Source organism: Garra rufa, chromosome 6 (assembly GCF_049309525.1).
Source record: "Garra rufa chromosome 6, GarRuf1.0, whole genome shotgun sequence".
In the NCBI taxonomy this organism is placed as follows: Eukaryota; Metazoa; Chordata; class Actinopteri; order Cypriniformes; family Cyprinidae; genus Garra; species Garra rufa.
Genome location: NC_133366.1, coordinates 48566711 through 48579813, shown reverse-complemented (window position 1 = coordinate 48579813; position 13103 = coordinate 48566711). Strand labels below are relative to the sequence as shown.

The 13103-nt window shown below is 35.1% G+C and overlaps 1 protein-coding gene across 1 annotated transcript; it reads left to right on the top strand.

Annotated features, from left to right (window-relative positions):
* The first annotated feature begins 1774 nt into the window (after positions 1–1774).
* Positions 1775–12469, top strand: LOC141336967 (E3 ubiquitin-protein ligase HECW2-like). The gene is made up of 2 exons (XM_073842687.1): positions 1775–3331; positions 12360–12469. The coding sequence occupies exons 1-2, from the start codon at positions 2998–3000 to the stop codon at positions 12467–12469; spliced, it is 444 nt and encodes a 147-aa protein (XP_073698788.1). The 5' UTR covers positions 1775–2997.
* The last annotated feature ends 634 nt before the right edge of the window (positions 12470–13103 follow it).

Here is a 13103-nt window from a genome sequence, read left to right as displayed (position 1 = left end):
ATGTAACTTCCACTGCACCGTCTGATCTCCATCACACTTTCTCTCCTGAGTTTCATCGCTTTCTCTTCTGTTTCTCAGTTGCTCCATCTGTCTCTGTTTCCCATTTCTCTAGATCTGGATAATTGCATCCATATTAAACCAGTGCACGGTGATTTATCACAATGGCTTCACTCTGTCAAAATCAAAAGAGTTGTGGTGTATTTGAAAACAGAAAAATAAGAAAAAAAATGTTTAATCACCACATTTATGTACTATTTACTTCAAAGCAAGGTATTGGGATGAGGCCGTGACTATAGACTGGCCTACAGACATAGTCTGTCAGCTCACGGATGATTTTGGCAGTTGTATAAAAGGTTCTTGTTGTTTGGTCGTTGGCCAGGACATGCTGAGGTAAGCTGGGCAGGCCGGTGTTTCACACCCTTTTGCAAATCTGCGTCGACAACTCGAGCAGAAATAGCTGATTTAGGAGCCGCTGGGGAGATGCACGTTTATCTACGCTTTTAGAAAGCAGGGCTGACTGTGAGAGAGATAAAGGGAGGGGAAAATGGGAGGAGAAAGGTGGTGTAATCGGTGGAGTATAAGAAAGAGATTTACACAAGGATTACCCAGTAATGCTCCTGGGCAGTATTATGAGATATTTTGCATGTTTTTGCTATTGCTGTGGATTTTGAAATGATCCAAGTTCAAGTTTTTTCAATCTATTCATTCTTCAAACTGCTTGTCCAATGTAGGGTTGCAGAAGCACAATTAATTTGTTGTTGATTCATACAGATTTTTCCAGGGAGATGTCGATGCTGATATGAAAAAAGCAGGGTGGTTAATGACTTATGCTGATATAAAACAATTGAATGATTTCTTAAAACTAGTAGTAATCAGAAAAAGTAGCATATTAATCAACTTACACTCTCAAAAATTTTTTTATCACTGCAGTTTAAAGGATTAGTTCATTTCCAGAGTAAAAATTTCCTGATAGTTTACTCACCCCACGTCATCCAAGATGTTCATGTCTTTCTTTCTTCAGTCAAAAAGAAATAAGGGTTGTTGAGGAAAACATCCAGGATTTTTCTCCATATAGTGGATTTCAATTGAAGCCAAGGGGTAGAAGGTCCAAATTTGTAGCTCCAATGCGGCTTCAAAGGGCTCTACACGATCCCAGCCAAGGAATAAGAGTCTTATCTAGCAAAATGATCAGCCATTTTCTAAAAAAGTTTAAAATAAGTGCAGTGTTTACCAAGCAAACAAAGTGAAACGCTCTTTACAAAAAAAGGAAAAACAAAGATGTCTGGCGATTTTGAAGTTGGAGAAGAAAATGAGTTGAAAATATAAAAGACGAAGAAGTAAGCACACATGACCTATCCAACATAATTACATAATGCGTGAAGTCACAAACGTGCATCATAGAGTTAGTGCAAAATTAGCATTTATGGTTAAAAAGTATCTAAATTTGAATAGTTTTAGAAAATGGCAGACCGTTTTGCTAGATAAGACCCTTATTCCTTGGCTGGGATTGTGTAGAGCCCTTTGAAGCTTCAATTTGGACCTTCAACCCGTTGGCTCCCATTAAAGTCCACTATATGGAGAAAAATCCTGGAATGCTTTCCTCAAAAACCTTATTTCTTTTTGACTGAATAAAGAAAGACATGAACATCTTGGATGACATGGGTAAAAATGAATGGGTTTGGTAAAAGTATGAGAAAATTTTTAAACAAAATCTGTATTTCTACCTAATCATCATGCTCCTTTTTTCTTCTGTTTCTTTTAGGGATCACTCATCCTACTTTTACGTCTGCTGGTTCTTGTCCCGTTGACCAAACCCTATCGTGGAATACCACACCGTCTTAACTAATCTTCTGGACCTAAAGGCAAAGTGGAGATCAGATCTCTTGCATCCCAAATCCAATTGTTGTTTCACTCTTGGCTACTACAAATGGACAGGATCGATCCAGCCTGCATTGAACAAAAGGAGCAGTAATTCCCATAGCAGATGATTTGGACAGAAACTGTTATGATACTGAGAAAGTTTTTATATTCAGTTCATTAGACCTTCTTTAGTCCTTCGCAGACTCTGAATATGGACCTTTGAGTGGTATCCGACAGCCTTTGAGTTGGGTTTTCTTTTCTGGATTGGATGCTTATTTGATACCTCAATGGCATAAACGCAAGTGCTGTTGGTTATTTCAGAAGTGGGTCGTATAATTGTCTGTTTAGTTGCCAAACCCCAATTCTGGACTACTTGGGAAAGGAGAAAACCTCGTCATCTAGTACTGTGAGTGGGTTTTGTTGGCCCATTTGGGCCTAAACCCAAATCTCAACCTTGATTTATGGCCATTCGTCATGCAAAAATAACCTCTGCATGACTTCCACCATTTCCTTAAGACTTTGCAAATGAACTTTTAAGAGATCTGACTGGTACTAGATGTTTTCTGATTCAAAAAATCTTTAGAATTTGTTGTGTTTAAGATACTGAAATCAAATATATATACTCATGATTTTAGATGCCACTTCTGGAGAACTGAAGGAAGAACAAAACTTCTGCCAACTAGGGCTTGTGCCAACAAGGCAGTCTTGGGACTGAACCCAAATCTCAGCCATGTTGGCCATTTGGCACCCAGAAATAACCTCTGCATGATGACCCTTCCTCAAAGACTTTGAAGGTTCTCAAGATCATAAACCCAAATTGTTAGGAATTTCAGAAATCAAATATATATACTCATCATTTTAGATGACACCACCACTTCTAGTGAACTTAAGGAAGGAGAAAACTTCGGTCAATTAGAGTTTGTTGGCGCTTCTTGGTCTTAAACACCAATCCCTACCCCTCCCCACCCTTTTGGCCATTTGGCACCTATTTCTTACCTCCATCTCGTCCCGACCTCCACCATTCGCCCCTCGCTGGCCACGGCAGTCCTCCCTCCCCGTTCCCGCCCCCACCCTCCCCCTTCTCATCACCCAACCCCTTCCCCACACCATACTTCTCACCCCTCCACCCAAGTCACCATGGCCACCGGTACTACCACCACTGCCCGTGAACATCTCCTGGTGGTGCGGAGGCGCACCCCGCACATGCGCTATACGCTGAGCCCAGAAAACCTCCGCAGCCTTTCAGCGCAGAGTGGCTCTAGGAATGGGGGGAGCTCTAGAGGAGGAGCTCCTGAACCAATGGGCCTGCAACGGGCCAACAGTGACACCGACCTGGTGACGTCGGATAGCCGTTCCTCCTTAACAGCCTCTACGTTCCAGTTCACGCTCGGGCGAGGGCAAAACCTGGTCATCTCTTGGGACATCAAAGAGGAGGTGGATGCCACTGACTGGATCGGGCTGTACCACATTGGTAAGATGTTTTGGGGTGTGGGGAAACTCTCTATTGAAAGTAATTCCTTTTAAAGGGATTTTCACCCTCAAGCCATCCTAGGTGTATATGACTTTCTTCTTGCAGACAAATACAATTGGACATTTAAAAATGTCCTGGCTTTATAATGGCATTGAATAGCTATTGAGATTTTGAAGTCCAATAAAGTCCATGCTTCCATTTAAAAAAAAAAGTGCTCCACATGCCTCCTAGGGGTTAATAAAGGCCTTCTGAAATGAAAATTATGTGTTTGTGTAAGAAAAATGTTAGGGCTGCCCAATAAATCGCAATGAAATCACAATCGTGATAAAGCAAAAGCTGCGATCAGTAGTAAATCTCCATCCAAAGGCCATAGGGTGCTTTTGCGCCGAAACTCTAAATACGCCCCGAATAAGAAACCCAGGAAATCATGATCGCTGCAGCTGAATAAACAGAAGATTTAACTGCATTCATTGATTCAACGTGACTAATAAACACATGACTAATTTTCCTCATGACAAAGGATATAAATACAATGCCTTCATCACTGCTTAGAATACTATCAAATATGTTATGTGCCTTATTCTGTGTAAGAAGCCACATCATCTCACAGAAGGATTTATTTCAAACACTCGACTGAAGTTATGAAGTGAGTTTAGATTAAAAAGTTATTAAATGTGCTTTCAGATGTAGAAGCTTTTACCTGTCATTATCGCAGAACGATAGCTTCGATTTCATTATTGCCTAATTTAAATCGTCTGTGATAATGAACGCGATATTGGGTAGCTTGTCAGTGAACTACGGCTCTGTGTAGTAACTGCTGCTACATCTGAAAGCATGTGCTGGAGATTTACTACTGATTTTCACAACCGGCTTTACTGACAAAATGCGTATGATAATCGCCTTCGATTAATCGTGTGGCCCTAAAAATATCCATATTTACAACTTGTAAACTGTAAACTGTAATCTCATGCTTCCATTAACCGTCATACGTGAGGAACGCCACTCACTAGTGAACACATGTATGACAGTTAGGGGAAGCGACAGATTATGGTTTATAAAGTTTTAAATATGGATATTTGTCTTACACAAACACATTGTATTGCTCCAGAAGGCCTTTATTAACCCCCTGGAGCCATGTGGAGTACTTTTTATGATAGATTGATGCACTTTGTTTGCAGAAAAAGACTTCAAAATCTCAACACCCATTCACTGCCATAACTTATTACTTATTTACTTACTGTTACTTAATTTTGCATTCTTTTTTAATACTGCATCACCAGTTATTTCCCTTCAGTAATGGAAACACTACCTGCAGGTCTTATAATGCGTCAATGCATAAAAAGACAAATGGGCAGTTCTAATTGAAACTTACAGCTTTGTTTCAGGTAATGTTGTTAATTAAGGATACTCCAGCAAGCAGATTGCAGTTCTGTTTGGTGGCAAAGGGTTTGTCTTCTCAAAATAGTCATTTTTTCATACAGAGAATGTAGTCTATAGATATTGTGATTACAGTTTAGAAAGTTTTGTCTTTTTTTGGCAGCTTGCAAAACTCATTTGTGTAGACTGGATGTTTGGCTTTGGCCAAAATGGCTACATGATACAGTGTATACTTTGAAGTCAGCATGAAATGTTGTTTGCAAAAACCTCTACTTCCATAATTGTGACCCTGGAGCACAAAACCAGATTTTCTCAATATTTTGATTTTTGTGCACCCTCAGATTCCAGATTTTCAAAAAGTTGTATCTCGGCCAAATATTGTTGTTGTTGTTGTATAAATCTCAATTTCAAAAAATGATGACTGGTTTTGTGATCCAGAGTCACATATTTCTGGGTGGAACTAAGCACCAAGACCTTAACTTGGGTAATTTTGTTAGTGTTTAAGTCATGCTTTGACATGAACAGGCTGTAGAAATAAAAGAGAAAACATTTCTGGGTTGAAAAGGTGGATGACTGGTGGAAACGCTGAATCAACACACACACATACACTTACATCATTTGATTGGACATGAACCAAGATGTAATGAACGCAAACCAAAATAAAAGACTATTTGTGACCCTTTATAACCAGTTATAAGCTTTTTTTTTTTTGATGTATGGTTTGTTAGGATAGGATAATATTTGGCTGAGATACAACTATTTGAAAAGCTGGAATCTGAGGCTGCAAAAAATACTGCGAAAATCGCCTTTAAAGTTGTCCAAATGAAGTTCTTAGCAATGCATATTACTAATCAAAAACTAAGTTTTGATATATTTATGGTAGTAAATTTACAAAATATCTTCATGGAACATGATCTTTACTTATTTCCTAATGATTTTGGCATAAAAGGAAAAATCGATTATTTTGACCCAGACAATGTATTTTTGGCTACTGCTACAAATATACCCGTGCTCCTTATGATTGGTTTTGTGGTCTAGGGTCACATTGTGTCCACACTGAATGTAACGCTACATTTAAACTAAATCACTCCCATTATAATCAACAAGGTAATATAACAGAAACCATACATTTCTATGCACGGTAAATACTCTCATACCTCCCAGCCCGAATGTGACCTACTGTGTGGTTTAATATGTTGATGAAGCAACTCAAGCAAGTGAATGAGCAAATGAAAACAGATGAACTGCTGACTCTGGCTTAATTGCACCGTGTCATTAGATACATTTTATCTCATCCTCTCCTCCGCACTTGCGCTGATGGATGAATCTAGTTACTCAGCACTATTTCTGATGGCTTTGAGAGCCCATAACCGCCGTAGTTTTGATTTGTAGAGCAGAGGTGGGAAGATGAGCGAAACGTGTCCCATGAGACAAGAAACCATGAAGAAGCTCAACCCACCAGTATCCCTAGATACAGACTATAAGAGCAACTGCAATAATAGTTAACCATTCACTGACTTGCAGTGAACTATACACACATTTGTTATGTTCAGACACATTATTCTACTATCATTTAGATTATAATGTAGTGATGTTAAGCTATTTAAAGATCTTTAATTAAAATAATTAGTAGTGTGTGATGTGCAAATCTTTTTGGCATCATATTTTCAAAAGAGAAGTTCACTTCCAGCGCTAAAATTTACAGATAATTTACTCACCCCCTTGTCATCCAAGATGTTCATGTCTTTCTTTCTTTAGTCATAAAGAAATAGTTTTTTGAGGAAAACATTTCATCTATTGGACTTCTATAGTGCCCCTGCCCCCAAGTTTAAACTTCCAAAATGCAGTTTAAATGCAGCTTCAGTCGAGGAAGAAGGGTCCTGTCTGGTGAAACGATTGGTTATTTTCTAAAAAAAATTACACTTTATATACTTATTTAACCTCAGATGCTCATCTTGTCTATAATTCTGCGTGAACTGTGTATTCCTGTTCAAGACAGTTAAGATAGGTCGGAAAACTCCTATCTTATTTTCTCCTCCAACTTCAAAATCGCCCTACATCGCTGTTTTTTTGTAAAGGGGGTTTAATCTTCTTTGCATGTTCCCTTTGTAAACACTGGGTTGGTACTTCTGCAGTGATGTAGAACAATTTTAAAGTTGGAGGAAAAAATAAGACGGGAATTTTTGACCTACGCTAACTCTCTTGAACCGGAATACGCAGAGTTCAGGCAGAGCTAGACAAGACAAGTGTTTAAGGTTAAAAAGTATATAAATTGTCAAAAAAAAAATTTGAAGATAGCCAATCGTTTTGCTAGATAAGGCACCTTTTCCTCAAATGGGAGGGATCCTTTAGAGCCATTTGAAGCTGCATTTAAACTGGATTTTGGAAGTTCAAACTTGTGGGCACCATAGAAGTCCATTAAATAGAGAGAAAATGTAAATGTTTTCCTCAAAACACATAATTACTTAACAATTGAAGAAAGAAAGACATGAACATCTTGGATGACAAGGGAGTGCACTGCAAAATCTTTTTTTTTAACTTCGATTTTTTTTTGTCTTGTTTCCAGTCAAAATATCTAAAAATTCTTAAATCAAGAAGGATTTTCTTGACAAGCAAAAAATATTTTCATGTTTTCAGAAAAAAACAAGTTTTGCTTAGAACAAGCTAAATAATCTGCCAATGGGGTCACACAAAAAAATCTTATTTCAAACAGAAAACAAGATTATTTTTCTTCAGATTATTTAGCTTGTTTCAAGCAAAAATGCACTTAATTTTGGCTAGTTGTTTCTGAAAACAAGACAATATTTTTTACTTGTCTAGAATTTTTTTTTTTTTTTTTTTTGGCTGGAAACAAGAGAAAAAAAATTAAGTAAGAAAGCATTATTTGCAGTGTGAGTAAATTATCTGTAAATGTTTTGTTCTGGAAGTGAACTTTTCCTTTAAACAATGCAAGTGACAAAATTAAGAAAGTGTTGTAAATTACCTGCAAGTCCTTTTTGGGATCTGTCTTTCTGGGTCTGTGTTTTTAAATTGTGAACAACTGCAAAAGTTGTTAACCTAATGTGGAAAACACTTCCAACATGTGCACCCATAAAAAACCATGCATTTTTGTTGTAATTGTAATGCAAACAGTGATATTTTCCTTCGGGCATAAAAAAGAAAAATGATACTTTATATGATTTTCTCAGCTAAAGTAAAGCATTAGAATAAATCAAATGGATCAAGACTGATTCAGAAATACAGTCTCTATAGATTTGGCTTCTTGGAAGTGGGAATTTAGTGGTGTGTGCAATTGTAATGATACCATGAATTGTGCAGCTCGGGGTGCTGTTACTTTTCTGTGATCTGTCTTCCAGTTTGCAATTGATAAACCAGGCGGAAAAGTATTTTGAAGGGACCTGACTGAATACTGATATCATAAAACTGCTTAGGATCCACAAAAGCATGCAGTCGTTTTTTCAGAAATAGTAAAAATATAGTTTGCGTAAGATTTGTGTTTGTTTTTCAATTTAAAGTATTATATACAGTGTGTCAGTAAACAAGATTTTATTCTCATTATGCTGTAATCTTTGTCATGTAGTATGAGCGCAGGGTTCAGGATCTGTTTGACAGTCACGGCCAGTGAAAGCCGATCCCTCACACTACTATAGCCGGCTTCATGGGGCCATTGATCAGGACGGGGGAATTCCTCTATAGCCAGTCCCAGAGAAAGGCCTCCGCTGAGGGATTGTGCCAGCCATCGATCCGCTCAGATCCTCTGGAGTTTCATTCAGTCTTATTTTCCCCATGGGAGTGACCAGGGCCTGATTTATGGCTCGTGTTACACACAAAAAGAACAACTGCCTTAAAGGAATAGTTCACTCAAAAATGCAAAGATTTGTTGAGAATGTACCCAGCCTCAGGCCATACAGATGTAGATGAGTTTGTTTCTTCATCAGAACAGAATTTGGAGAAATATAGCATTGCATCACTAGCTCACCAATGGATCCATTGCAGTGAATGGGTGCCATCAGAATGAGAGTCCAAATAGCCGGTAAAAACAACGTAAGTAATCCACACGACTTCATATCTTGTGGAGCCATCTTTAAGGCAGTTTAAACTGTCACAGTTAACTGTTGCTTCTAGCCAAAATAGAAGTCCACTATCCATAATGTTGCTTTCTCCAGTCCAAAAGTTGTCTGATCTGAATCTATATATATATATCATAAAATATAAGTAGGACATGTTATACATCATAAAAAAATTTAATGTTATGGTAATATTAGTTCTATTAATATTAGTTCTACTGCTTTTTTTATACTGGTTTAAATTATGTAACTTGATTTTCACATTTTGACCCTTTATGTTAATGAATACTTGAAGGAAAATCTTACTTCATTTTCATTTAAATAATGTCACAAGGGAAAGATCATAATGGTGTTAAACTTTTAAAACGTAAAAAAAAGGTTAAAGCATAAAAACAGTAAGTGTGAAACTGCTTAAAAATTGTTTTTCCAAGATTTTTTAAAAAGTTTTCGGTTTAATTTAATTGCATTTTTTGTTTTTGTTTTTCTAATCAAAAATATATATTTTTTCCCCTAATTTACAAAAGACACCCACTAAAATGTCATTGAGTGTAACAATCTTGTCAGGCATATTTACAACAAAAATCAGTTGCTGACATATTAAAAAACCAATTACTTTCACCCCAAATACTAATTAGTTGTAATTCTAGTTTTTTTTTTTTTTTTTGCCACTATCATAGGTTTTGCCCATTTGTCAATAAGATTTTTTTTACTAATTTAAAACACAATAAAATGTAATATTCTCCCTTATTCTTTTAAATATATCTATAAGTCAGGATAAGCATGTTGTTTGAATTTTTACATAAATATTATGTTACACTGAATGACAATGTAACATTATTTCAAACAAATATTGACATTTTATTCTCAAAACTTTTTTGAACCCCAAAAGTGGACACTTTACCTACATTTGATGTACTTTCTATGGACATAAAATCACTTTTGTAATTTTTTTTTGATGTGGACATCTATATATATATATATATATATATATATATATATATGTGTGTGACCCTGGACCACAAAACCAGTCTTAAGTCGCTGGGGTATATTTGTAGCAATAGCCAAAAATACATTGAATGGGTCAAAATTTTAGATTTTTCTTTTATGCCAAAAATCATTAAGAAATTAAGTGAAGATCATGTTCCATGAAGATTTTTTTGTAAAATTCCTACTGTAAACATGTTAAAATGTAATTTTTGATTTGTAATATGCATTGTTAAGAACCTAATTTGGACAACTTTAAAGGTGATTTTCTCAGTATTTTTGATTTTTTTGCATCCTCAGATTTCTGATTTCAAATAGATGTATCTCAGCCAAATATTGTCCTATCCTAACAAACCATACATCAATAGAAAGCTTATTCATTGAGCTTTCATATGATGTATAAATATCAGTTTTGTCAAATTTAACCTTATGACTGGTTTTGTGGTCCAGGGTCACATATATATATTTTTTTGCAGTTAAGAAAGTCTTTTTAACATTTGCTGATAAACAATAGTCATAGACAGTTGTGCAGTTTCTGTTATTTCTCTTCTTTTAATGTCAAATGACATTTAACTCATTGAATTCATCTGTAATCTTAACATTATTTATGTGTCTTATCGTTGATCGTGTGCTCAGAATATATCCTGATTTTACAGTAATGCGTTTAGCTAGTTTTTCCAGGAAACTGGATGATGCAGGGCACTGCTGTGCTGAAGTCAGAGATGATTGATTTTTACGTGAGTCATGTGACCGGGTCGGGTGAATTGTGGCTTCTTGTAGACGTTCGGTAACAGAGTGTCAGCGCTGTGATATAGTTTCAGATGAGCAGCTGTAGATCACCATAGACAAGGCTGTTCTATTCACAGAAGGTCTGACAGAATGAAGAGTGTCCCACAATTGTTGATCACAGGCTGTCATCACACCTAGAGAGAAACAGGGGCTGTAAACCTTTCCTCACAACAAGCTCACTTCTAAATATCTGATTCTTGTAATTTTTTTTGATACACTCACTTTAAAGAAAATTGTATCGCTCAAAGGTTTTTCTTTCAGAGCTTTAAACAGTTGATGGCAGCCATTGACTTTCATAGTATAGAAAAAATACTAATGTCTGTATAAATGATCGCCTGAACGAAGTGCACGAAAACAGACTTCATGAAGGGATTAAGCCATATTGTGCTTCCAGTTTTAGTTCGTTTGACAGATACTTTGCCAAAACATAATGGCTCAAAACACAACTTTAAAGACCTTTTATGTTAGAATCAGACATTTTAATATATTTTAAAAGCTACACTTTTTGTCTGGAAGAGTTTCCTATAGTTTCCCTACTACTAAATGTATTTAACAAAACACTTGATTAGATGCCATGAATCTAATCCATGAACTTCATTAATATTTTTGGTTTAAAATGCTTGTTGAACACTTGTTACTTGCCATTTATTTGTAAGTGGTCTTTCTGGTATATCTGAAGATAAAAGCATGCCACATTTCTAATAAACTGCCTAAATCAAAAATAAACTTTTTTTTATATTGAATTTATATTTGAATTTAAAATGTATATGGTTAAGTTTGTTTTAAACTGTTTTATATATTTTTTTTCTTATTTTTTTAATTTATTTTATTTTATTTGACCTCTTGTGGGAATACATTTTATTTTTATCATGCAGGTTTTACATAGTTTTTGTAAACTTTTTAAAAATATGTATATGGTTAAGTTTTGATTTAAATGATATTTTTTATTATATTTTTTTCTTATTTTGTATTTAATTTGTTTTATTTTATTTTATTATTATTTATTTTTTTTTACTGTATTTTATTTTTTGTCATTGGATCTTATTCATTCTTTTGTTCAGATACTGGCCTGATATTTTATTTTATTTTATTTTATTTTATTTTATTTTATTTTATTTTATTTTATTTTATTTTATTTTATTTTATTTTATTTTATTTTATTTTATTTTATTTTATTTTATTTTATTTTATTTTATTTTATTTATTTTATTTTATTTTATTTTTATTTTTTTATTCTCAAACTAAATACTCCCAATAAGGCCTAATTCTTAACTGGGAGTTTTATCATTAGATGTTATTCATTCTTTTGTTTAGATTTTTCCTGAAATTTGTTTTGAGGCTCAGACTGTTAAGACTGATTGCTTAATTGGGAGTTTTGTCATAAATTTATTTTATTTTAATTTATTTTATTTTATTTTATTTTATTTTATTTTATTCTCAAACTACAAACTCCTAATAAGGCCTAATTCTAACTCAGGTGGACTAATTGCTTAATTGCGAGTTTTAGATGTCATTCATTCTATAGTTCAGATTTTTCTTGAATTTTGTTTAGTGTTGTTTTGTTGCTCAGACTGTCTGGACTGATTGCTTAATTGGGAGTTTTGTCATATATTTATTTTATTTTATTATACTTTTTAAATTATTTTAATTTACTTTTTTATTTAATTTTAATCTACTTTTGTATTTTATTTTATTTCTCAGATGGCATACTCCTAATAAGGCCTAATTCTCCCTCAAGTGGGCCGATTGCTTAATTGCGAGTTTTAGATGTGATTCATTCTTTTGTTCTGATAATGTTTGTCCTGAATTAGAGGGCAGAAAGGAGAAACAGATTGTGTCACAGAGAGATAATCAGCAGTGGGTCATTGGGTCTCTGGTTTATGTGGCTGTATTGATTATACAGGCTCAGACTGGAAATTGAAACTAATGTGCTCATGGACTCAGTTCACCCACAATGCATCCTGTCTGCTTTGAATCACTGCCAATCAATTCATTAGTGCCCTCTTTTTACTTTACCACTGGATGGTCTACATGTAATCGAGATTAATCAATATACATTGTTCCACATCTGATTACACGTAATATTTTTAATATATAGAATATATTTTATGCAATGTATGTTTTGTATTATATATATATCAGTGTGTGCATATAGTTATTTAAAGGTGCATTTGTGTTTGCCTACTGTATATTTATTATGCATGCTTGATTATACTGTGCTCTGTACGGAGTAGAATTTTTATGAGAGCCAAACAGATGGGAGCAGGTAGGAGGTTTGTGTGATCAGGGTCATGTTGAGTTGAGAAGTTAAAGAACAGGAAACACCAGCTAAGAACATGCTCCCTTACCTTCAGGATAAGCACTTTGCCATTTGTTTGTTCTCAAGACCCTTAGAAAAGGCTTTAAGCTCTTGAGAAGAATAGGCCTGAGGTGTGGCACAATCGATCTGTCAACCCTCTATTGTTTCACAGCCACGCGTTTATAATGAGATCTATTGACTCCTGGTGGAGGCCTTTCTTTGTAGTTATGTGACAAATATTTACACGCTTTTGTTC